The sequence below is a fragment of the Pholis gunnellus genome, assembly GCF_910591455.1.
Source record: "Pholis gunnellus genome assembly, chromosome: 2".
Lineage (NCBI taxonomy): Eukaryota > Metazoa > Chordata > Actinopteri > Perciformes > Pholidae > Pholis > Pholis gunnellus.
This window is the reverse complement of record NC_136536.1, coordinates 10076244-10100367: the sequence shown is the minus strand read 5'-3', so window position 1 is coordinate 10100367 and position 24124 is coordinate 10076244. Positions and strand designations below refer to the sequence as shown.

At 42.4% G+C, this 24124-nt stretch overlaps 2 protein-coding genes across 2 annotated transcripts; both read left to right on the top strand.

Annotated features, from left to right (window-relative positions):
- Nucleotides 1–832: 832 nt before the first annotated feature.
- On the top strand, nucleotides 833–10812 carry tfcp2 (transcription factor CP2). Its single transcript, XM_079169347.1, has 16 exons — nucleotides 833–1150; nucleotides 1492–1678; nucleotides 3366–3517; nucleotides 4590–4666; nucleotides 4837–4942; nucleotides 5203–5309; nucleotides 5614–5766; nucleotides 5888–5998; nucleotides 6254–6342; nucleotides 6508–6556; nucleotides 7523–7616; nucleotides 8001–8091; nucleotides 8193–8299; nucleotides 9100–9242; nucleotides 9443–9494; nucleotides 9615–10812. Exons 2-16 carry the CDS (start codon nucleotides 1557–1559, stop codon nucleotides 9650–9652), a joined length of 1491 nt encoding a protein of 496 aa, XP_079025473.1. The 5' UTR covers nucleotides 833–1150; nucleotides 1492–1556; the 3' UTR covers nucleotides 9653–10812.
- Nucleotides 10813–13600: 2788 nt separating this feature from the next.
- Nucleotides 13601–20224, top strand: csrnp2 (cysteine-serine-rich nuclear protein 2). The gene is made up of 4 exons (XM_079174315.1): nucleotides 13601–13773; nucleotides 13914–14176; nucleotides 15059–15355; nucleotides 16551–20224. The coding sequence occupies exons 1-4, from the start codon at nucleotides 13614–13616 to the stop codon at nucleotides 17466–17468; spliced, it is 1638 nt and encodes a 545-aa protein (XP_079030441.1). The 5' UTR covers nucleotides 13601–13613; the 3' UTR covers nucleotides 17469–20224.
- Nucleotides 20225–24124: the final 3900 nt, after the last annotated feature.

Genomic DNA, 24124 nt, shown 5'->3' with positions numbered 1-24124 from the left:
TAAAGGGATACGAATGGTTTATGTACAGTGCAAGATTTAATAGTTACGAATGTGGGAGAATTGAATTTCTGCATTGTAATGTTCTTAAACAGCAAGAATCTTTGCTTTTCAAAATGTAGCAGTACTGGCAAAATTGCAATCATCAACTTAACAAGCAACTTCTATCACTAAGATTAATGTACTTTTATGCAGAATAAATGTAAAATACTGCAGTTTAAATGTACAAGCTAATATGCATTAATCACATTTCCCCCCCCAATTTTGTGAATTATATGGTCCATATTTTCCTTCTGAACATTTTTTAATAAATGGGCCTATTTTGCAATGGACATACATTATACCTAAACATACAAAATGGTAATATTGCAAAGTTCTTGCTATAATATGTGTTTTTCCTTCTGTTCAATATGGAAGGCCAATGTATAATATTGTTTAATATACTAAGTTATCAACAGAGAAAAGAAGAGCTAAATTACAATAATAAGATGATATTCATTTGTTCTGCAAAGCACATAAAGACTTTTCAAGAAAAGAGAAAAGGGGAAGTTGGATGCTTTTTGTCATTTTCTGTCAGATAAATAAACCCTGGTTTTATTAATCACTCCTCGTTGTTGTGCATTGATATATTTCAACCTTTGCAATGGTTGCAGTTGATAGTGACCCCTGATCTCCATAAAAAATGGGTTGTTTTTTAAAGTAAAATATCACTTCTAAAATCAGGAAACTCCCTTCTTCAACCTCATGTTTTACCTGGCATGACCGATGGGTAGCGGTAATGAGCGCCAACGTTCTTTGCTATCACTGTGACATAATAACACGAAGAAGAGAGAGAACGGAAATTACGGTAGCTCCTGTCCCTAACGAAGCTAGATAAACAAACAAAAACGAGACATTTTATCATATAAATGTAGGATTCTGAGCTAATTTTGACGCGTCTCTATGTATAGATATGTCTATCTGTAACACCTTGTTCCCGTGAATCCTCAATAAGTGAGGCAAAGAAGACCTAGCATTATTATCGCTAAGTTAGCTAGCAGGCTATGTAGCTAACTGTGGTTAGCTCGTCATGTTTATTTTAGTGCTGGGGCGAAGGAGCGCGACATGATGGCATGAAACTGTCGCACTGTTAGCAAGTAGCTATCCTCTAAAGGTATGTGATGTTTCTTTAATTTGATGACGTTATTTAACTAAATAGTAAGTAAAAATAACATAGCTTTACACAGGTTGTTTTTAACAGCGCATCGGTGCACGGTGGCACTAAACGTTAACGGTTACGTTTACCGCAGCAGTTCTGCATTGTTCAGCATAACAACCTGTTAAGTTTCTGTCAGTTGCATCAACTGCTAGTTGATCCCTGTCTACTGTTTTTTGTTGGATATGTTCTTCGGTTAAACATCCACATGTTGCTTTATTTTCACGATTTTTAAAGTTGGAGCCACGTTCAATTAAAAATAAACTTCTTATTTCGCTTTCTCCATTAACGATTGGAAGGTTGTGGGAAACTTGGCGCAAGTTTGAACCGTAACTGCACTCCGAAAGATCTGCTAACCGTCACCATGGCGTGGGCTTTGAAGCTGCCTCTCACGGATGAGGTGATCGAGTCCGGACTGGTCCAGGACTTTGATGCCAGTCTGTCGGGCATTGGCCAGGAGCTCGGTGCTGGGGCATACAGCATGAGGTACTGTTGGGTCTGCTGTTGGACATTAATTGTGAAAAATATAAATCTAACCCCAAAGTGAATCCTCCTTCAGTCATCACCATCTAAAGTTTGTGAATCTGTATCGCTGCCTTCTTAAGATTTGGATATCAGCTGTGTTTGTTTTCACTTGACCTAAAGCTGATTTTGCTTTGTAGTTTGTTTCTCTATTATTTTTTTCAAACAGTTATTTTCAAAATCACGTCATTTGCAGAGAACATATTTGGTCACTTGTATATGGAATTAATTGGAGATTCTATATAAAGGTATTTTATATATGTTCTGTCTTATCAAATGTGTTTTTATAAATGTGCAGTGTTTCACAATTATTCAGACCCCTTCACCTTTTTATGAAGCAGCTGTATCCTAAAATCCATGTCAATCATCACTCGATGACGACTATGAAAAAGCAAAACTGGGATTTTAAATTTATTTAATTTTGAATTTGCAAATTTCTTAAAAAGAATAAAAACTGAAATATCCCATTGACATAAATATTCAGACCCTTTGCTATCACTCCTTTGAGATGTTTCCACACATTGATTGAAGACGGCCTGTTTTCCAACATTGGTAACACTTTTAGACACTTGGAAAAATATTGGATATATATATCAGATTCCATTGTTTTTCCAATTTTTGTAAAATATATTTAAAGAAATTCAACTTGCGTTCTTTTCTTTTTTTATGAGTTATAGCACTATAACTGGCTTAAACTGCACACGCGACATTCTTGAGTTGTCTCTACTTCTAGCCATGGTTGTGTTGTTTCCATAGAGGTACAGGACTTATATATTGCAGTGAAAATCAAAGCGACAGAGAGTAAAATCTGACTTAAACTTCTTGGGGTTCAGCCCTACTCGGTGAAAACCTGGAAAACCGGATCCAATCCCTAAATCCAGGTGTGCAGAGCTCGTTGTGTCATACCCAAGAAGACTTGAGGCTGTAATCGCTGCCAACGGTGCTTTAACTAAGCACAGAGTCAAGGCGTCTGAATAATTAATGTCAAAGTGATATTTTAGTTTTATGTTCTGTATCTATCTGATGTATGTGAAGCCCTGCCCTTAGTGACGACTGAATGGAAAATTAATCACCACATGCAGATGAACTGCAAAGCTTGGTGACTATCGGATAAAGAACACTCTTTGATGAAATTTGAGTGGGGGCATTAGATTTATCCTATCACTATGCAGCATGCTCCTTATACTTCAATATAAATATATCTGCACACAGCGGTTTTTTTGTGGGGTCTTTTCCAAGAGGTTAAAGTCCAAATAGACATTTATGATGCTTCTGCTCAGTTTTTCATGAAGGCAATTATGTGTAATACATTTAGGGTTTCGCTGACTCAAGTGCTTTGCTTTGCCGGACAGAGATCCCTCTCTTTTGTGCCCTTTCTTGGCTGGTTAAGTGCTCTGTTAAATGATATGGTGCAAGCTGCAAAGTGCATGCTTGTTCCTGAAATTCTTCTGTTGAGAGGAGCTATGAGATACTGACTTGGTATTTAGTAGTGTTGGTGCCCTAGTTGCCTCCAATATAACTAATGAACTGTAAAGCTGACCAACACAATAAACCGGGCGTTCAGCCTCCAGTGTCGTCCAATGAATGTGCCCCACAGTTTTGAGGGGGGGGAGCTCACCAACAGCGTTGCTCTTTTGTCTCTGTTCTCCAGCGACGTGCTGGCCCTCCCCATCTTCAAACAGGAGGAGTCCAACCTGCCTCCAGACAGCGACAACAAGATCCTTCCCTTTCAGTATGTTCTGTGTGCAGCTACCTCGCCAGCCGTTAAACTGCACGATGAAACACTCACCTACCTCAACCAAGGTCAGCGTTGGGATCCCTGCCACACTGCACTTCATCAGTAAATGTATCAATTTCAAGGGCTAATTCACAAAAGGATTGTATGGTTTTTGCGGCTACAAATTGTGTGAAATGCAACCCTGTATGTGGTGCCAAGCCAAAAGTGTCTCAGTGCTCCTCTGCTATTGCAGTCATTTAAATGAGATAATATGCATACAATTAGTGTAAAATAGGCCCCTTTTCTGTGCAAATGAGCCTCATTGCGAAAATAGTCCGATTCACACAGATCAGTGGTAATAGCAGCATGCAGTTACAGTGAAGTTGTTAGCCTCTTTAGAAAGTTGGTGGTAACTGAAGCGCGAAGCTTAGTTATTTTGGGATGCAGCGACAGAAAGCAAAGGCAGTTGTGTCATAAATGCATACAACCTACTAACGTATTGTTTCTGCTGCGCTGGGGTCGCTGCAGGTATTAAACTCAAAGCCGGGCCCTAATCGACTCAATGTTCCTGGCTCAGGCTGAGTCCCTCACATCCGACGCATCGGCCTCAAGTGCACTTATATTTTGCAACATGGATAATTGAAATCGCACACAAAAAAAGGGGGCAGTTGCACTCAGCTGAAAAACTTTATGGCCGTGTTTTCATTTTATTATCGTTGGCGTAATATCTGTTAGAATAATACTTTAAAACGAGTAGATCACAAATGGTGCACAATTCATGGTGCTATCAGCGGCCGCTAACCATTCTTTGTGAATTCGTCCCTCAGTTGCCTTTTGACATATTAATTCTATATATTCTATTACCTGGTTGGTTGTTTATCTTCATAGACACATTTAAAGAGTGGAAATTAGCGGTAGGGGGTGAAATCTAAATGGAAATATTTTACAATGTGGTGTGTTTTTAATACACTGGCACCAACACAGTGATGCAATCTTTTCTGGTTTGTTAGTTTTACACTGAAATTGTGAAAGTCATTTTGGGATATATTGTGAAATAAGTGACATACATGTGAATGATGCATTATTGTGATTAGTAAAGCTACACTGGTTGGATTTGAATTGTGAATGTTTATTCACTGCATGGATTTGTCATTGCAGGGCAGTCCTATGAAATTAGAATGCTTGACAATCGGAAAATTGGGGAACTTCCGGAAATCACTGATAAAATGGTGAAGGTAAGAATCGGACACCTACACGCAGCGATACAACATATTTGCACGGGACTGCTGGGACGAACCAGTATTCACATATTAGCTTCAGCAGCATTAACACAACCTGCCTAATTCTTTCTTTCTTTCTTTCTTTCTTTCTTTCTTTAAAAAAAATGAATCTCATAACATTTCAGAGCATCATCCGTGTGGTGTTTCACGACAGACGACTTCAGTACACAGAGCACCAGCAGCTGGAGGGCTGGCGCTGGAACAGGCCCGGAGATCGCATCCTCGACCTGGGTGAGCACTCAATAACACAATGCCGGTCTACTTTGATGGCTCCAGAAGGTTCTGGCTCTTATCTAATGTATTGGATTTGTGTGTGGAAGGATTTGTTGCTGTGCAGCCTTGTATGCATGTTAACCATCCAGTAGTTTTGGGATGAATTCATGTTGACTGAACTATAAGTGCAGGGTTTAGACAATGGCAGTATGATGGAGAGGATGGTGTGCATCAAGAACTCTTTTGATAACAGCCTGTTTTACGTTGATCCGTTGCAGATATCCCCATGTCCGTCGGCATAATCGACCCCCGGGCTAACCCTACTCAGCTTAACACTGTGGAGTTCCTTTGGGACCCATCAAAAAGAACCTCAGTTTTTATCCAGGTAGCATGACGGACAACACTTTTGTTTTCCTTAATCACTTTCATTCATTAAAAAGACGACGTCGGTAATCTGAGGCAATTTGAATCACTTTGGCATCACAGAGCTAAGCTTGTTAACATGTAGTGTGCTCATTCAGTTCACTTGACATTTTGCACAAACAGAAAACATGTCATTCTGCAGGCAGTAATTACTAATACAGTTTTGCCTGTTTTTTAATTTTTAATTTGATTTAACTGACCTGAGTTTTGTGTTTTTTGTCGTCATTCCTGTACAGATTTAAATTGGATATTCCTTTCCTTTTTAGGTACACTGCATCAGCACAGAATTCACCATGCGCAAGCATGGAGGGGAAAAGGGCGTTCCTTTCCGAATCCAGATAGACACGTTTAAAGAGAACGAGAATGAAGAGTACACAGAACACCTCCACTCGGCCTCCTGCCAGTTCAAAGTCTTCAAGGTGAGGGGAAAGCGAGAGAGAGAGAGAGAGAGAGAGAGAGGATACAAGTGACAGAAAAAAAACATTGATGTACTGCAAACATTTTGTTATCTATGACCAACACCTAAATGACCCGTTTCAGCCTAAAGGTGCGGACAGAAAGCAGAAGACTGACAGGGAGAAGATGGAGAAGAGGGCGCCACAGGAAAAAGAAAAGTATCAGCCCTCCTATGAAACCACAATCCTGACAGAGGTTAGCATATTGCTAAAGTGTTAAAGGGATGCGTGATTAGATAAAGAGTCATCAAACAGACCCTGCTGCAGTCCAAAGGGACTCTTGATACCTGGAAACACTATCGCTGTTGACCGCCAAAATCAACAAAAGATGAAAAGTTCTCGTTGTAGCTTTAAATGTAAGGGAAAGCTGCAGCTGGTAACTGGTGGCAGCAGACGTATATTTCTGAGGTTATTTGGAAGCAACAATAACAAAAGTGTGGTTCTCTTGCAGTGCTGTCCCTGGCCGGAGGTCACGTACGTCCCCAACTCTCCATCTCCTGGCTTCAACAGCACACCCAACAGCTTCCCAGTGCTAGAAGGGTATGAGTGTTTCACAGAACCTGCCAATGCGTCATGAGTAGTGCTGCTTGAATTGAATCAGCCATGGAATCCACATAGTAGTTGAGTGGTTTAGGTTAGTGAGGAACACATGATGTTTAGATTCGAACATGGTTCTAACGAGGTACATTTTTCATCCTTTTTTAGAAATGGATCGCCAACCCACCAGCCTGAGCCTGTGGTTCAGGTAGCAGATGTAAGTACTCGTGCATATTCACTGCCTGCCTGCCTGAACCACTCACTATTAATATTGACAAATGCAAAGCTAGTAGATTCTCTGAGGCACTTTGAAACAAAAGGAGCCGAACACTCCTCAAGGTGTGAGATATAATAATGAGAAACCAAAAATACACGTTCAGCTCTCATTTATCTGGACTCTTTTCTATGTGCTACCGGGAACCAGCCAATGATTCAATGCTTCTGTCTTTTAACTTTAAGTGACAACTGGTCAGAATATTTCATACTGTACATGCCGTATATTTGGGCAGATGTCTAGCCGATTTGTTATGCTTTAGTTACTTGCACCTATTAAAAGATTAAGACGCCATGATGGCTGTTTTAGAACGAAAGAATGTCTTACAAATTAAAAAAATTAAAGCTGCAGTGAGCGGGTTTCGGGCTTCACAAAGCTGAGCAAAGTCACTTCGGTTGGTTAAATTCTGTCTCAAGAAGGACTGAGACGTCTCACATACTTGTTTTCATCATGACAATGTTTGCAGCATTTTATTATTAGCACTCTCAAAATCATATTTTGGAACATGTTTCAAAAGCTTAATTAAAAAGATCCAGCAATTTTGGTGATGTTTGGACAAACGGTCATTGGTTTATGGCCTGATTTGCGCCATGACCGTCCACATGTTTAGTGGCGCCCCTTATTCAAAATAGCTTTTACACACTCCATTCAACACTTCCATGAAACCCATCCTGTGAGTATGTTTTGATTGGACAAAAAACATTTCAGATTTATAGTCTGTGTTGTGCAATGTGTTGTGTCATTTTCTCTTTTGGTGAATTTGTAGCGCCACCTAGTGGTCAATTTGAATTAAACTTTCAGGGTGTGTTTCAGGTGCTCTTGTGGCCGTTTCCTGCAAGTCTTGTGACCCTTCGAGACTGTTGCAATCAAGTGGTTTTATTCTGGGTTGTGTTTTTTTTCTCTCCTCAGAATTTGTTACCCACAGCAACACCACAAGATGCACAACAGTGGCTCTTAAGAAACCGCTTCTCACCCTTCTCTCGGCTCTTCACCAACTTCTCAGGTAGGTAACGGCTTTTGTGTACAGACTTGCAAATGAACACTTGTTCCTTGTAGTATCAAAACAGCTGGACTGAAGCCCCGTTCATGGGCTCTGGTCATTTGTCACAACAGCAGTTGGACCTTTTTTTTAATATTTCTATATCATGACACAATTCAGTGCTGTCTTCTTCCACACAAAGGCCACAGAGGAGTGAGATAAAACCTGCACAAAGAGAAATGTCATGCCCTTTGTGTGAATAATCCTTTACATGCATCTATGTCGTGTTATTTTTATTATTTTTCTGCACATGTTGCAACTGCTGGAGCCCCTGAAACAAACTTGTTGTGTAATTCGGAGAGGGAAGCGTTTTATGCTCTTCAGCAAGGTCTTGTTTCCGTGTTCCAGGGGCAGATCTGTTGAAGCTGACCAGGGAGGATGTCATTCAGATCTGTGGGCCAGCTGATGGTATAAGACTCTTCAATGCACTGAAGGGACGGTGGGTCTTCTTTAATCGACTCCCATCTTACGAAATGTCAACTTCCTAATATATCGAGAATGAAAGGTTCGTTATTTTCTCTCTGTGGACGCTGTTGACAGGGTGGTGCGCCCGAGGCTGACCATTTACGTCTGCCAGGAGTCTCAGCAGGCGAGGGAGCAGCAGCCCAAACATGAAAACGGAGACGCTGCCGCCAACACTTTCTTTGGTCAGTGCATGTTCCACATCAAAATGTCAAACACTGGAATAATAAGAGAGAACTAAATTGTTGGGAATATCTTCAAATACATGAAACCATTTGACAATATCTTATATCACAATACCGTGAGGGGGCCAGCCGAGACGGAGGCCGTGGAAATGGAGATAGTTGGGCATCAAAAGTGCACTAATTAAGATACAAGATGTGATATGCTAACACATAGTAATAATAATAATAATAATAACCACATAAGGCAGAATATAGTAGTGAATTGACAAAGATTTCCTCCACATGGCTCTGAACAGGGCGATAGCTGCCAATCACATCTGACAGACTCATGGTTATTATAGGTGGACAGTTGACAACAAACCCCACAAGATATCAGAAAATGGTGACGCAGCAGTGAGACCAACTTGATGTTTTTACACTTTTCTGTACAGATAAACAAACCGGATTCATTATATAACTTGTTAATTATTGAACTCAAGATGTGCAGGTATGCAGATTCTGTTACCTTTGAACAGAGCTACACTAACTATTTCCAAGCTAACTGGCTGCTGGCTGTAGCTTCATGCTTACCACACAGTCATGAAAATGGATCTTGTCATCCAACTCATGGCACGAAACAAATAAGCTCATTCCCCAAAATGTCAAACTATTCCTTTTTAGTTTAAATGTATCTCTAGGTTCCCCCTCAGGTATACACTGTTAGCTGTATCAGCACTTTCGCTTTAGTTAGCGCTGTTGGCTGTACACATACTTGTGTGAGAAGTTCAAATGTGTGTTTTTGTACCTGCTATTCTCTGCAGTATATCACGCCATTTACCTGGAGGACCTCACATCTGCTGAGCTGACGGAGAAGCTCGCTCAGCTCTTCAACATCTCACCCAGGCAGATAAATCAGATCTTCAAACAGGGTCCCACCGGCATCCATGTGCTGGTCAGTGACGATGTAAGTAACCCTCCTGCTCACTGCCAGTAAGCTGGGTATGCACTGCACCATTTCAGATAAAAGGCACTTCAACTGTGCGAGAGCCCGATGACGGCCGACCAAAGTTTCTGAAATTTCTTCACATTTCAGTCCCAGGTGATGCAAAACCTGGGACACGCTTGTAAACAACTTCATCTTGTTTCCCTCCTACTTTTTAACAGATGATTCAGAACTTCCAGGATGAAGTATGTTTCGTTTTGGACACAATGAAAGGTATTTGAGTGTGGCATTAATGTGTTTCTATATTTAACGTGGAGCCTTGATGAACTTATCGTTGCAAGTTTATTTATAACGCTCTCCCCTGCTCTGCTTTTCCTTTCCTTTTCCCTCCAGATGACACAAACGATGGCTACCACATCATCTTAAAGTGAATACTGTGCGCAGGAGAATAGGCGCTGTTCTCTTCTTTAGACCCGATCCAGTCAGCCCCTCTAGAGCTTCATATTCTTCGCTGTTCCTGGAATACGTGGGGACGCCCCCGAGAAACGTCTTGAGGCTGCTAGGAGGACCATGTGACGGAAGCACCTGGCCCTCTCCTCACTATACCTTATTGTCTTACTTTTGAGGTAGTGACTGTTACCACAGTGAAGTGAACAATCTCCTTGTCGCCCTGCCATTGTCTCCCTTAAGTGGTTGCGTTTTCCTTGATTGCTTATGTCTCGTGAAAGACGTGTTCAGCACTACAGCTGCCATCCCTGTTTATTTGTTAGCTGAGCATCTGGTGTGCCAAAGCTCTGTGCTTCAGAAACCGTTTGTCATCTCTTTAAAAACCAACAACCAAATATGCAAAATAGAATACTATTCACAGCGACAAAAACGACATACAGTTACTCTGACAGTACTTGACTTTCAGCCTGCAATGCAGCGTGATTTCTCCTCTTCATGCTAGGTTGAGCTTACTGGGATCCACTGAAGCCAGTCTGCGAGAAACGCGGTACAGCAAACACAATCGCACTCATCAAAGAACCCCAAGAGGCATCAACTCAGTAATCAGGACATTAAGGGAAACCGTTGGAATCCAGCTGTCCTCAATTACATCTGTTAGTCCTTTGAAAGTGAAACCATGTCAGTCTTTCACTGGTTTGAAATGTTACTTTTGAGGAAGAAAAAGCTTTTTTTCCAGACTCCCAAACACTGTCAAATCCTTGTAGTTGGTGTGGAGCGCATACTGGCACTCGCGGTTGTTACCTATGATGATGAAACACTGTCTGTGTTAGTGATCTCAGTGGCTACACCAGCGAACTGTCTCCTGTCCACGTGTTTTAAACATTATTTGTAAATAGATCATTATTTTAAAATGTTTTCATAAGGAACCATGCGTTTCTTTGGCAGTTAAAATCATTGTTTTTGGATGTTACCACATCCAAATACTACATGTAATTGAGCTGTTGGTCACATCAGAGCTGCATGTAAGGAGATGTGGTTAGTTTATGTTCAGTCCATTGTACTGCTTACATGAAATTGATAGCTTGAAATTTTAGATACCAATTTTAGCCCCATATTATCAGCATTATTAAAATGCTTACCCGTGTACTGGCCACCATCTGTTGTCTGTGTCCTTGAGGTGTTTGCAAAAAATAAAACTTTTTTTTTTTTTTTTTAAATGTAAATGTTCTTAAGCTCCTCAGGGGGGAAAATGGGGTCTCATCATTTTCTTCATATTATTAAAACACATCTTTCCCTTTACTCGACAGATGTGGAGGACATGCACATGTATGGAAACTATCTTTAACACAATATTACATTCTGTACATCACAGTGAGTCAGGTTTATGTTAAATGCCATCCGTTTAAAGATTCTCTCGAGTTTTACACGTCTGTTTCTGAGCAATATGAACAAAGAAGAAAGGGGGGGGGAAGTCACTTCATTTCCCAGCATGCTCCGGGGTAGGGCATGCCTGTGATGTCACAATAAGTATATATACGGCTTCAGGGAAGAATTTCTTCCTCCATTGTTACATTGTAACAAACGGGGCCGGGGTGACAGCGAAACAGGGAGAAACGCGTCTTCTCGTTACATTTTGACACAAATCTTAAGAAAGGAAAAAGAAAAAAAAGCAGCCAAATTCCGTGTTAATGCGAGACAACCGCGAAATAAGCACCGCCGACTGAACCCGCCCCGGCGAGAAAAAGAAGGATAAACGAACACAGATGTCAGCGGATTTCTCCATCGCAAGCAACATTTCTTTTTTTTTTACATCAGGAAGATAAGACATTCGGCTCCTTTACATTGTTCACGTTGCACCGACAATGTTGGGAAGTGAATCGCATATGACGTTCCCCTCTTTCTGCAGTCTGTCCTTTAAATAGATAGGCATGCAACATTTAAATAAAACAGGCAGGTCTAACAGACAGCCCCTGCTTTCTCTCTCCGCGACATATCAGTGTGCAGAACAATGAGCATGGAGCCCAAGTAGCCTCATTTAGTCCGATTTTAAGGGTTGCAAATTGACCGTCACGCAAGCTTTCGGCCAGATTACTTTGGGTTACCGTTGCACCACGGTTGCAGTCTGGATACTCGGCTTTGACACCCAAAAAAAAGGCAACTCATAGGGCGTTGAAAGATTGAAGTGCAGCTAACATTGGAAAAGGGAAACGACCTACGAGTTGGTTGGAATAAGGCTCCCTGTTTCTGCCCCAGGTAAGAGAGTTTGGTATTTCATTAGAGGTTTGCCATTGTGTGTGTGTGTGTGTGTGTGTGTGTGTAAAGCTGGTAAACTGGAAAGAGAGGGCGGTTGAGCTGTTGCCTATTAGACTGATAATATTCAACCTCCCCCAACACAGCCAGTCGCTGCAAGTACACAGTTTACCAAATACCTCACCGACACTGCACATCCCTGAAGGTGAAAAACGTTGTACTATGAAGTCACAATGGTGTGTAAGCGTACTATTCAACTAAGTCCTTAAAGGAACAGGAGGGTGAGTCTGATCTCCACAAGGGAAATGAGCCTGCCATCAAAATGCAGCCCCCTGCTCTATTTGCCCTATTCATGTTGGAGTCCTCAGGTGGAAAAAAAAGGTTTTTAGCATAATAGCATCTCGACTGAACATTTAAGACATTGCAGCCTCTCCAGATGTGTTAAATAAAATATAAGAGAGAGAAAAAAAACTAATTCCAAAGAGGAACATGGATGAAAAATCCACATAAAAACTGAATTTGTGTGCAGTTTCAATGGTTTTGCACCGTGCACACACAACACATCCACCCTATGCATCAACACATTAATTATAACACGGGTGGTCTTATCATTTTAGTTTCAGATATCACATCCTATTATTTGTTTTTTGACACACATCCCAGTAAAATCTCCACGGCTGCAGCAGTTGTTTCATTATTCACTGTAAGCTCCTGGATCTGTCTCTATGTGACATCTTCACAACATTGGCTCTCTATTACGCTTAAGGACAAACTACACTGTACGATAGTACACAAATGTTACATATTAGTCCTTTTTAAGGCTGGATTTGTTCTTTGGTAATGTGGAAAATGCCTAATTTGGAGTTGTCCCAATTAGGAATGAAGATGCTGTCAGAAGCATGTGACACGTTAACCCAGACCCAGTTAAAACGGTGTCTCATGCAGATGTAGAGTTGCATAGTGAACTAGTAATTACCTTTGGAAGCGCCTGATTCTTAGACGATACTACTATGATGAGCTGGAGCATGGGCACACTGTCTTTATGGCATGTCGTCATGATTTTTTGCATTTATTTGGATTGAAAGCACAAAACATTGTGAAATGCAGTTTGACCACAGACCATAATATAACACGCTGCCTCTCCATTCACCTTGTCTGCCCTCAGCCCGCCGGTGAGATTGATCAGCCTCATCTTTCTGATTCACTCACATCGACCCCCATCTGCATCCTTTATAGCAGAACTACACGCGAGAGAGAGAGAGAGAAAAGAGAGTGAGAAACCATCGAGATCGTTCGCTTCGAGGCTCTGCGCGTTAACCATGCTTGCCTAGTTGCCATGGTGACGTTTCTAGACTTGATGATTTCAAAGTAGGATTTCATGTGAGAGAGGGGGGGGGGGGGGAGGGAGGAAATGATGGAGCTGGAATACAGATGAAAGGAGACCATTTAGTCTTCTTGTGTTTGTTTTGCCCCTTTTATTAGTGGTTGCGAGTCACTTTGTGAGTTTGATGTGTCTTTGTGGTCATTTTGAGTCTCTCCCTGGCCGGTATGTGTCTCTTTGAGTGATATTTTGTGGTTGAAGGCTGGGAGGGGGGGCGTGGGCCTGACACCTTGAGCGCCCCCCCCCCCCCCCCCCCCCCCCCCCCCCGTTCAGTAATCCACTCACGCCTCTGTGCCCTCAGACACCAAGTTTCCATGGAGGCAGGTTCGTCCCTCAGCCTCAAACGAAGATATGAAGAGGTGGACCACAGCTCTCCATTCTCCACACCTAAAGACTCCGACGATGACATCTCCAGCAGCGACAGCGCTGATAGCTGCGACAGCCTCAACCCCCCTTCCAGCACTGCATTTACCCGTAAGGAACAGCAGGAGACAAACGTTAAAGGCAATACACTCTAAAACCCACTCAAACAATTCATTAGCAAAAGTATTTAATTACTCATGTGTAACATTGCATACCAAATGTCTCTCCAACCCCCTTTTCCCCCACTTCAGCCACCTCCATCCTCAGACAGCACAAGCCGTCACCGGGGGGGAAACGGGTACGTTTTGATGTGGTGACGGTGTATTACTTCCCCCGGCGGCAAGGATTCACCAGCGTGCCCAGCCAAGGGGGCAGCTCTCTGGGCATGGCCCGTCACCACTCCTCCATCAGGCACTACACGCTGGGCGAGTTCGCCCGCGAACAGGAAACAAGCCACCGGCACACGTTACGCCAGCACCTGCGCCAAGAGAAGCTCAACGCCCGCAAGATGAAGGTATGCTTCAAGTAAATCAAGGTGTCTTGTTTTGGGTTAAGCATTTCTACTTTTTCTAGCACCGTTGATTTATCGAGATAACGTTTTTTTTGAATGAGCCCTGTGTCCTGTTTCACTTGACATGTAGAAGTGATTTCTCTATCTGCGGTGGTGAAAGGTAAGTTTTACAAAGAGTATTTTCATTTTATGCTACTTTATACTCCTGTTTAATTTTCCTCCTTCCCCATTCATTATCTCAAGACTCCCTAGATTTATCTTGTGAGAGGTCACAGCCCCCAGGATTAGAAGCACTGGAATTAGCTATCAACATATTAAGTTAATGCAACTCAAACCAGCTTCAACAGTAAAATGAATCAGTTACAAGGCCTAATATTCTGCAGAACAAGTACTTTCTGACGTTATATACTTATTTATTTTTACTTAAGTGGGATTTTGATTGAAGGACTTTTAATCGAGTATTTGTACATTGTAGCGTTGGTACTTTTATTTAAATAAAGGATCTGAGGTGAACTTCAATATTCTTCACATTGGTAGCTGTGTTGTAATCTTGATTTACCATTAGGCTCTCTACAAATAAGTAGATTCATGTTTTTGTCACTTTTATGCACAAAAACAAAGTGCTGCATACATGACGACGTGCAAAAGAATTTCCAAACAGCCGCAGTTTCAGACCAAATACAGCCACTGCCCTTTAAATGATGGCTCTGGTTATAAAATGCACGTCCTTGCTTTCCCCCAACATCGTCCATTTACATTTCAGTATGAAATGATGAAGCTGTTTTTGAAGTCTTCAGGATAACTGTGATGCACTTGAGCTTTAAATAGGGATTTCAGTCTCTCGTTGTCTCAAGCTCACACTCCCACGCTGACTGTCGCCCACAGCTGACGAGGAACGGCACGGTGGAGTGCGCTCAGGCGGACCTGCTGACTCTGGAGGACGTATCGGACGAGGACCTCGACGTGGACGGGGTGGAGATGGACGACTGTTTCTTCCTTCAGCCGCTGCCCACAAAGCGCCGGCGAGCCCTCCTGCGAGCCTCCGGCATCGCCCGCATCGATGCCCGGGAGAAAGCCGAGCTCAGAACCATCCGTCTCTCGCGGGAGGAATGCGGCTGCGACTGCCGCTTGTACTGCGACCCTCGCCACTGTGGCTGCAGCCAGGCTGGCATTAAGTGCCAGGTAAGGGTTGTTGGCTTGTCTGTGTGCGTGTGCAGAAAGGAAGAGAGCCGCTGTGCAGTTTGCCCGAGGATCAAATGAGTCTTCAATGCTCAATACAATGTAGGACCTGAGAGCCATACTTGAATCGTTTTTTAATTTGAAGTCATGTGCGTTTCATTTTTCCAAAGGCCTTTTTCGGGCCCGAAAAAATGATCTCTACGTGGCAGAGAACCGCCTAAAGGACCGTCTGTGCGTGTGCACTGTAGTCTTGACAGATTTTACCGTTTCAATTCGGTAAAATACATCAGCCATTATTAGTTATTTTTCTTGTTAGAAATATTTCCGTATGATAGATGGCTGCAGAAAATATGATGCATTGAGATTGAATTCTTCTTTTATAGAGTGCCGGAGGGATGACATGTTTTCATTCCTGCAGCACTCTATCGATCGATGCAGTGAAATCGGCAGAATTTATATAGCAACGCATCAATGCAGTGAATCAATTAATAATCAATTTCATCATCATCAACATTTGTACAGCTCATTTCGAGTCACTGATTTTAAAGATGATAACAACAAAATGGTCAAAGCATTTTGACACATTCAGAAGATTAAGATGCTTTTACCTCTTTGTGTTTATGTGCATGGCTGTGTGCTGACTGTCAAGGGTTAGAATTGTTGCATTGGTTCCCATGTTTAGATATAATTTAAAGTTTTCATTCACAATTATTAAATAAAATATGTATTTCATATTTGTTAAAAACGAAAGAATATATTACATTAAAGGCTGTATCTCTCCCTCTTTTGTTCAGAGCTACACCATTTAAAAAAAAAGAGAATTAGCAACTATTCTGATGATAGATTAATAGTGTAAGTACTTTTACAAGCGAAACATTTGAAGGTTCAAATGTTGTCAAAAAATGCGTCAATAATGCAGATAATAACCCAGGCATTGTTGATGTTGTTAATAGTGGCACACCTGTTCTTTTAAGAGTTTAAGAGTTTTAACTTTGTGAAATATCTTTCTCTTTTTTTAATTTCACTCCATCTCGACCCGACTTACTACACAGTAACCAGATATTCTCTCTCTCTCTTATCTCTGTGTCATCTGTCTTCGTCCTTTGCACATATACCTCATACACCACGTATCTAAATGAGTCAGTGAAGTGTCAGCCTTGTTGACTGGAACTGAAATGACCGTGGCTTTCATCACCAGGTGGATCGAATGTCATTCCCATGTGGCTGCTCTCGGGATGGCTGCGGCAACGTAGCGGGCCGCATTGAGTTCAACCCTCTACGCGTCAGAACTCACTACCTGCACACCATCATGAAGCTGGACCTGGAGAAAAGGAGGATGCTGATACAAGGTACAGGGGACCAGTACGCTGAATCTGACCAGATGTCCTCCCCCTCCTCCACTTGCCCCACTTCTCCGGACCTGTCCTCGGTCGCTGGCCTGGACTCTGAGCTGGAGGAGAGCGAGGTGCAGACAGTGGTGGAGGTCCAGGATCTCCTGGCAGAGCAGGACATTCTGGAGCGGGAAAACGAGACGGCCGTGTTGCACCTGCAGAGCGCCGAGGAGCAGGAGAGGAGGGAGAGGGAGGAGGCGGCGGGGGAGACAGTGCAGCGGGAGCTGGGCGCCGGAGGGCTCGCGGAGCAGCCTCTCTGCCTCCTGCCCGGTGCTTTGGGAGGGGAGCTGCCCGAGCAGGCAGAGGTGCCGGGCGTGGAGCAGGTCCTCCTGCAGGGGCCGTTCCCCACGGGGGCCACGGTCCTCTGCATCACAGACAACCAGGAGGAGAGTCCCTCTGGCCTCCTCAAAGACTCCACTTCTCTGCTCTACTATCAGCTCAGTCCCATAGAGCCTGGAGACTTTGAGACGCCGCCCAGAGATTCAGGAGGAGACAACAGGAAACAAGGAGGAGGAGAGGAGGAGTCAAAGCATGATAAGCCTGAAGAGATCAACTGCAGGCAGAGTTTAGGCAAGTCTGTGACCAATGTGATTCTGTGCTCGGAGGAATGCATGGCAGCGGTGGAGGAGAGGCCCTCGAGTCCTCAGCAGAGCCTCCCCGAAATGCAGTGCCAACGGGAGTCGTGCTTGGAGGGAGAAGTTAATCCACTGCCTCCTGAAGTTTAGTTCTCGCTTCTCTGCAGATATTTTGCACAATAGCTTCATCTAAGATGAAAAAAAAAGAGAAAAAAATACACGTTTCACATTTATTACTGCTATCATCAAGAATTATTACAGGTTGCAATCTCTTGTAGTGGCTGTCGTTGAATTATGTGGAGCATGAGGTCGAGTATTACAATACATGAGGGAAGGGGGGATGCTGAAAGCACATATAGATCACTCCCCAGAAGTAATACGGATGCAGTTACAAGGCAACAGTGAACATAATTCTGTTGCAGGGTGATGAATGCGGCCTTAATGGAAAAAAAAAACATGAAAACACTTGTGTGTAGGAGTCATTTGTCGATGAGAAAGTACAGCAAGTAGGGCTTTGTTAATTTCCAACGTAGCGAACAGAAAAACACAATGTATGAATGCTGACACAAGCCTTTCGTTTGATGATGTATAACACTATCAACACTAAACACTTAACTTTTTTTTGCAGCGCGCAAGAAGCTGGTAAATTCAGGGCTCGACAGTAAGGGTCGCCAGGTTGCATTTGGCAGCCATTTTGAGCTAAATTCTTAACCTGTAAAAAAAAATAAGGATAACAAACAGCCAAACGTGCACCCGCGAATACAATATTTGTTCATAATATTTGTTGAATTTGTGATATTCAAATATCGCTGTTACAGTCAGAACCACTTTGCAAGCGCACAGTCATCTCTTTAAGAGACGATGGTGATTGACCGTGAAAGGTCTGACTGACTCGTCTACGTCACTGATGAGTGTGTGATTAAACTCGTAAAGAACCAGATGAACCTGAGCGAAACACAAAAAGCTAATTTGTGGAGCCTTGGTAGGTGAAGTATCGCAGCATCTTTGAGCTGGACCGAGAATTATACTGCAAAGCATGAAGTCCACTAACTCACAAACACATTGAGGTGGAGGCTGCGAGAGCTGGCGCTCCCACCGGTGAGCCGATGAGCCGCCGTTCGCAAGATTTTCATTATTAAGCTGACGTGTAACTTCATCGTATTCTTGTACTCAAAATATCAGCCTGGCAACCACTTTCACAGTTCGTGTTGAGCCCTGTAATTCAGAAACCTACTGGCTCACTCTCCATTGTGGCAAACATGTGCCATCAAGCCAAATGAAGGCCTCTGATAGGATCATCTGTTGAAAATAGACCTAATAATCCTGGAAATACTTGTTTTTGTGTACTGTATATGTGTTTGCAATGTGCAAGACAGAGCCGAGGTTGCTGCTTTTTATTTTAATTTTGTTCAATCTGCACGCACATTGTGAACTGAGGGCCGGCGGGTGTTGTGGCTCTGCTGTAATGAAGGTAAACCAACACAGAGCGGCAGACGTAACACTGGCCTTAGTTGTTGCTCTCGCTCACCTCGGGCTGCTTGTGCAAATGCAGTCGAATCTGTCAAAAAGCTAGTTTACCTGTAGTTACAATGCCTATGATATGACTTATTATTTCTCTGAGTAACGTGTCTTTTGTGGATTAGATACTGTTGGTTTGAAGTCCTCACAGTCTTTGTTATCTTCTTTCACAGGCTACTGCTACACTGTAAAACCTTGTAGTCAGCCATGTTGTGATGAAATGCCAGAATAGATCTTCCAAGTCCTCTCCTTTTTTAATCAGTTATACTGTAAGGAAGAGATGAATCAAGTCAAAGTCATAAGAAAATAGCATTTAAAGAGTCAAAGAAAGTAGTTCTACACAATGATGCGATGTTACTAATTTATGAAACCGATTGAGAACAACCTGCATTTGTATATTTTATGTTTAACCTGTACAGTGTGTGTGTGTGTGTGTGTACTTTACATTAGTGTGTGTTAAGTGAGAGAGAAAGTTGAGTGTGCATCTGTGTGTGCATGTACACGTGTATGTGCTGTATTATGAAAAAGGAGGAGGGGGAGTATATTAGTGAGGATACATATTCTATTCCTGAAAGGTGCTGATGTTACAGATTTACAATCCACTGTTTTGTTTTCCCTCCCCACCCTTGTGAGAAAAATATGATTTTCATGGATGGAGACGCTTCTTGATGACTGATGTGTTGGAGAGCAAAAGCTACTGCACTGCAAATCATTCATGTGGCGACTCTGGAACGAGGTGTGTGTAAAGGCAACATTTCCTGTCTTTAAAAGTCTTCTTTTTTATTTTTAAGATATGTCTGATTGATATTGATGTGTGCTGACTTCTTCTTACACAAAATCAGTCCTTTGTTTTGCTGCCTAAAGTTGCTTTTTGGCCGCCGAACACACGATGTAATGCCGTGTACGAGATGTCTGATGTGTTTCTTTGCCTTTTTTTTTTTTTTTTTTAATTGTCTTAATATAAATCTGCTTAAGAGTTGCACCAAAGCAGTGGTTTCAGACCTAATTAGATGATGCTCTCAAGCATCACATTTGAACAAAAGCGGTCTCCTGTAGTTATTGTGAGGGTTTAGATTTATTGTGAGCCTTTTGTGTGTTCGCGTGACTCGCCTTGACATCGTGCCATCTTTAAATTGGTGATGATTAGAAGCTGCCTATTGTTGAGCTTTTGTCCGTGGCTTTCTATCGGTAGTTTTAGGTTTGGGACCACTGCATCCAATTAACTCCAGTACACTTATGTGATTGTGTTTTTCTCTGTGTGAAAGGGGTGTGCGATTGTTGAAAACAATAATACGTTTAGACTTCATCTAAAAGCTGTGAGAACTACTCTCATGCTAACTGTTGCCTAAAGTGGACAAAAAGGTTTTTTTATACAAAAATAAAAACAATAAAACACTCATTTTAAAAAGGATAATATCCCATGTCTGTTGTGTTGATTGACGTATCTAATCAATCTGTTGGCATATTTCACATGATTTAAACCGTACAGGTTATTGATTCCCTTGATTTGGCTAAATATGGATCATATGGACCCATGATTATGATCCGCTTTGGTGATTTCTCTGTTCTCGATCGTAGACTATATATAAGAAGGCAACAGGGGAAGCTTTGGATCTAATATATTTTCCTTGTTAATTTAAGGAGAAACTATATTCAGATATTTAATCCATCTGTAAAGCAAGGAATCCCTGTGTATGTCCTTTGCATATCTCGAGAACAATTCACAAAATCTACGTCCCAATACGGGGGTCTTGCTGGGGACTCAATATAGTGCTTTGTCGAGACTGGTAGTGGCAAAATAGCACAGCTAGCTAAATCCATGGTACTTTGTTACCGCGGTGTTAATAATCGAGCCAGCCACATTACCTCCATTAAGTGTATTTTACTGATGTTTCTGACCGCGAGTCACTGCGAGTGTTTTTCCGTGTTTTTAAAGGCCCTTTACACAGCAGCCATTTTGACCTGTTGCAGGGTAAACAGGAGTACTTGATAAAGGCAAGACACGTTTATTTATATAATACATTTCAGCAACAAGGCAATTCAAAGTGTATTCCATAAAACATCAAAAGACAAAGTGCAAAAGAAACCCATTATAAAAGGACATTTAAATACAATTGGAAACAGTCATTTTAGTGCCAAGAGAAAGAAAATACAAACAAGCTAAAAAAGAGTAAGACAGGCAGTTGCAGCTGACGTGCAGTTCTCTGGGACTTTGTTCCAGATATGTAGTGCAAATAAACTGAACGCTGCTTTTCCAGATTTAGTTTGAGTCAAAAATGAATTATGGTCCCATTCTATTTAGTGTGTCACGCTTACCAGGGCCCCGGTCCACCCACATGGAACAGGGCCATAATTAACGTTATTAATTACACCTGTGTTTACAATGCAATGACGTCAAAGTGGCTGCTGTGAAAAGGGCCCATTTCTGAACTAAGAGTATAACTATTAATACTGCACAGTAAAAGTCCGGCGTTCAGATGCCGAGTGAAAGAGCGCGATCAGTTCAATGTACTTCAAGGTGCTAAGTACGAGACTGGGAGCATTTCTGTTGCCTTTCAACGGCTCTCAACACGGTGACAAGGTGAGCCGCAGCTCATATAATGCTGGATAGTTTGATGAATAATACTGAATTATACTTGAATTGTTATATTTCGTGAGTCAAATCTGAATCAACAATGTACCCAGTATTTCTCTGGCAGTTAAATGTAGTACCGATGTTTTCCTTTGAAGTAGAAGTGTACAATAAGTAATTAGGCCCAGTATACAGTTGAGTTAGGGGCCTTTCTGACAAAAATAATCAGTATTGTTCACATCTAAATGTCTTAATATAAAGCTGTTTGGGGCCTTTTTAGTTAAGTTGCCCCCCTTGCCTCACAGTAAAGTCTGCTCCTGCTAGTCTGGCATTCCCCCCCCCATGAACCACAGAGTATTTCCCTGTTTGTGACAGTAAGTAGCTGTGACTTGGGTGTGTGACGCAACTATGTCATGGCGGGTGTATCGCTCAGGACCTAAGGAAGCTCAGTGAAGCCACTGATCAGGTAAGTTTAGAAAATAAAAATGTTATGATGATTTTACTTAGTGATGACGTGTAGTCGCTCTAAAAACTGAAACGTGTCCTTGTTCAGACCCTGGAGGTCATGACGGAGACTGTCTGCTGGATGCAGTACATTCTCTGACCACTAGATGGCATCATGAACTCGGTGCACTCCTCAACCCAACCTGCTCTCTGCATGTGTGTCACATAGAGGGTTCAATCACTGCAGTTGTTCCTCTGAAATTTGAGGCTTTGCATCTTATCCACGCCAAAGGATTATAGTACATCTGGAGATGGCCTATTACATCTCAACTGGTTTCTTTTACTATGTGATGCCTCTTTCGCAACCTGTAGTTTTCCACTCTTACTGAGCTGGCTTTGATTCCTCCGAATAATCAGTGGCAGCGAGTAACATCTTTTATAGAATCGCCTATGTTATCTTACAGTTTTAGGGGTCCTCTCTCGTTTCACTGTGCACAACAGCTGACCGTGTAAGGCAAGATATTTGCTCTCTTCAATGGCAGGAAGTTGCCAGGTCTCTACTCTGGGATGCAGGATGCAGAGTCACTGCTCTGACGGATACGTCCCTTCAAATAGCTTTGAAAAACCAAATGCTCATAACCACTGGTACAAACAATAGTCTCATTAGTGATTAAGAGAATTAATATAAGATTTCTGTTATCTTAAACAGGGCGATGGTATATTGAAGGGCACTCCGATGATTTTGCACATGGAGTTCAGTTTGCTCGCCCTGAGGAGTATTACTCAGCTTGTGAAAACAGAGTGTGGAGTTTAGTGGAGACGTGAGCATTTATCAGGCGGGAAGGTTTTCACAAAAGATGCTGTTACGTTGCATTATGGGAAGTGTAACATCCAGTGTTTTTGGAGCTTGTCTCACGTTAAAAGGAGTGCTGCTTCAACGTGGACCATTCTAATTTTCAATGTTTCCTACACAATTTCCCAACCTGTAAGTTGCTGGTGTACACATTTAATTAAGTGTGTCTCTTGGCTTGAAGTTACCTGACTAAAATTCCCCTACTCCTCAGTGCCAGTCACCGTGTGCCATTTTTCAGTCTGAGACACAAACAAACATGCAGAAACAAATTACCTCTGGAACAATTGGGGCAGCAGTCCACCGCTCTGAGAACTATGCATCATCTGTTTAACCTTTCCGGCCCCTTGCTTTCTATTGTTTAACCCATCCAATGGCCGGAAGAACTCAGCCGGGCCTGATAGCTTCAGAGCTGATGATGGAGACCATCTCGAGGCTGTGGAAATATTTTGAGAGGGCATTAAAAAAAACACACATCACAATCAGAGGAGAGAATTCTCCCACAGCCATCTGAGTGCGTGTTGACAGATGTGCAAAATCACCAGCTTTATCTGGGCTTTAATTTGCCTGTTGTGACTGGACCGAGCCACTGAGAACAACTGGGCCTTAGGAGTGACGTATGCGAAGTGGAAAGTTGCCACACCGCCTCACTCCAGTCTACCAGTCTGTAAGTGCTGCTCCAGTGCCTGGAAAGAATGCTCTCTCTTTCCCTCTCTCTCTGTGACGCCAGCGCTATGGCATCATTAGGCCTTCACCGAAACCAATCCCTTTTAAATGGCACTATTCATAAAACCGGCTCATGGTATTTTCGCGAGTCTGCTGCCGTGCTCTTCACATGCTGGCTGAACTGAGGAGGGGAATCTAGACCCTCCGACACAAAGTTCACTCTGTGTGCTCAGGAGAGAGGATCCGAATATCCCGAAAGCGGGAAGAAAGAAACAATGAGGGCAGTGAAGGTCAACACAAAACCGAAAGCTGCTCAAACTTTCTCTTTCAACAATATATCAACCTAGACTTGTCTACATATGTGGTGCCTATTTGTTAGACATAATTATCTGTTAGTCTGTATTCTCTAATATATAAACTATTGAATATCTTTTTCAGGGATGCATTTTAATGATATTGTAATCATGGATGGACGTATAGTAAGGATGCCTTACAGCAGTGGTTCCAAAACTTTTTGGCTAAAAAAAAAAGGCGGGGTTAAAGGAACCACTAGTGCGCTTGCTCTATGGGCCCTTTTTCCACCACATCACTGCTTCTGGGATGTCCCCAAGGATGGCCAGCAATTGGAAAATGGGTTGCTGAAAAGCTAATGTTTTATCAAATAAGCCAAATATCTCCCTCCAAAAGCTATGTAAGAGAGGACACTATTAAAGTCCATAAGCGGATTCCCCAAAATGTCGATCCATCGCATGTATT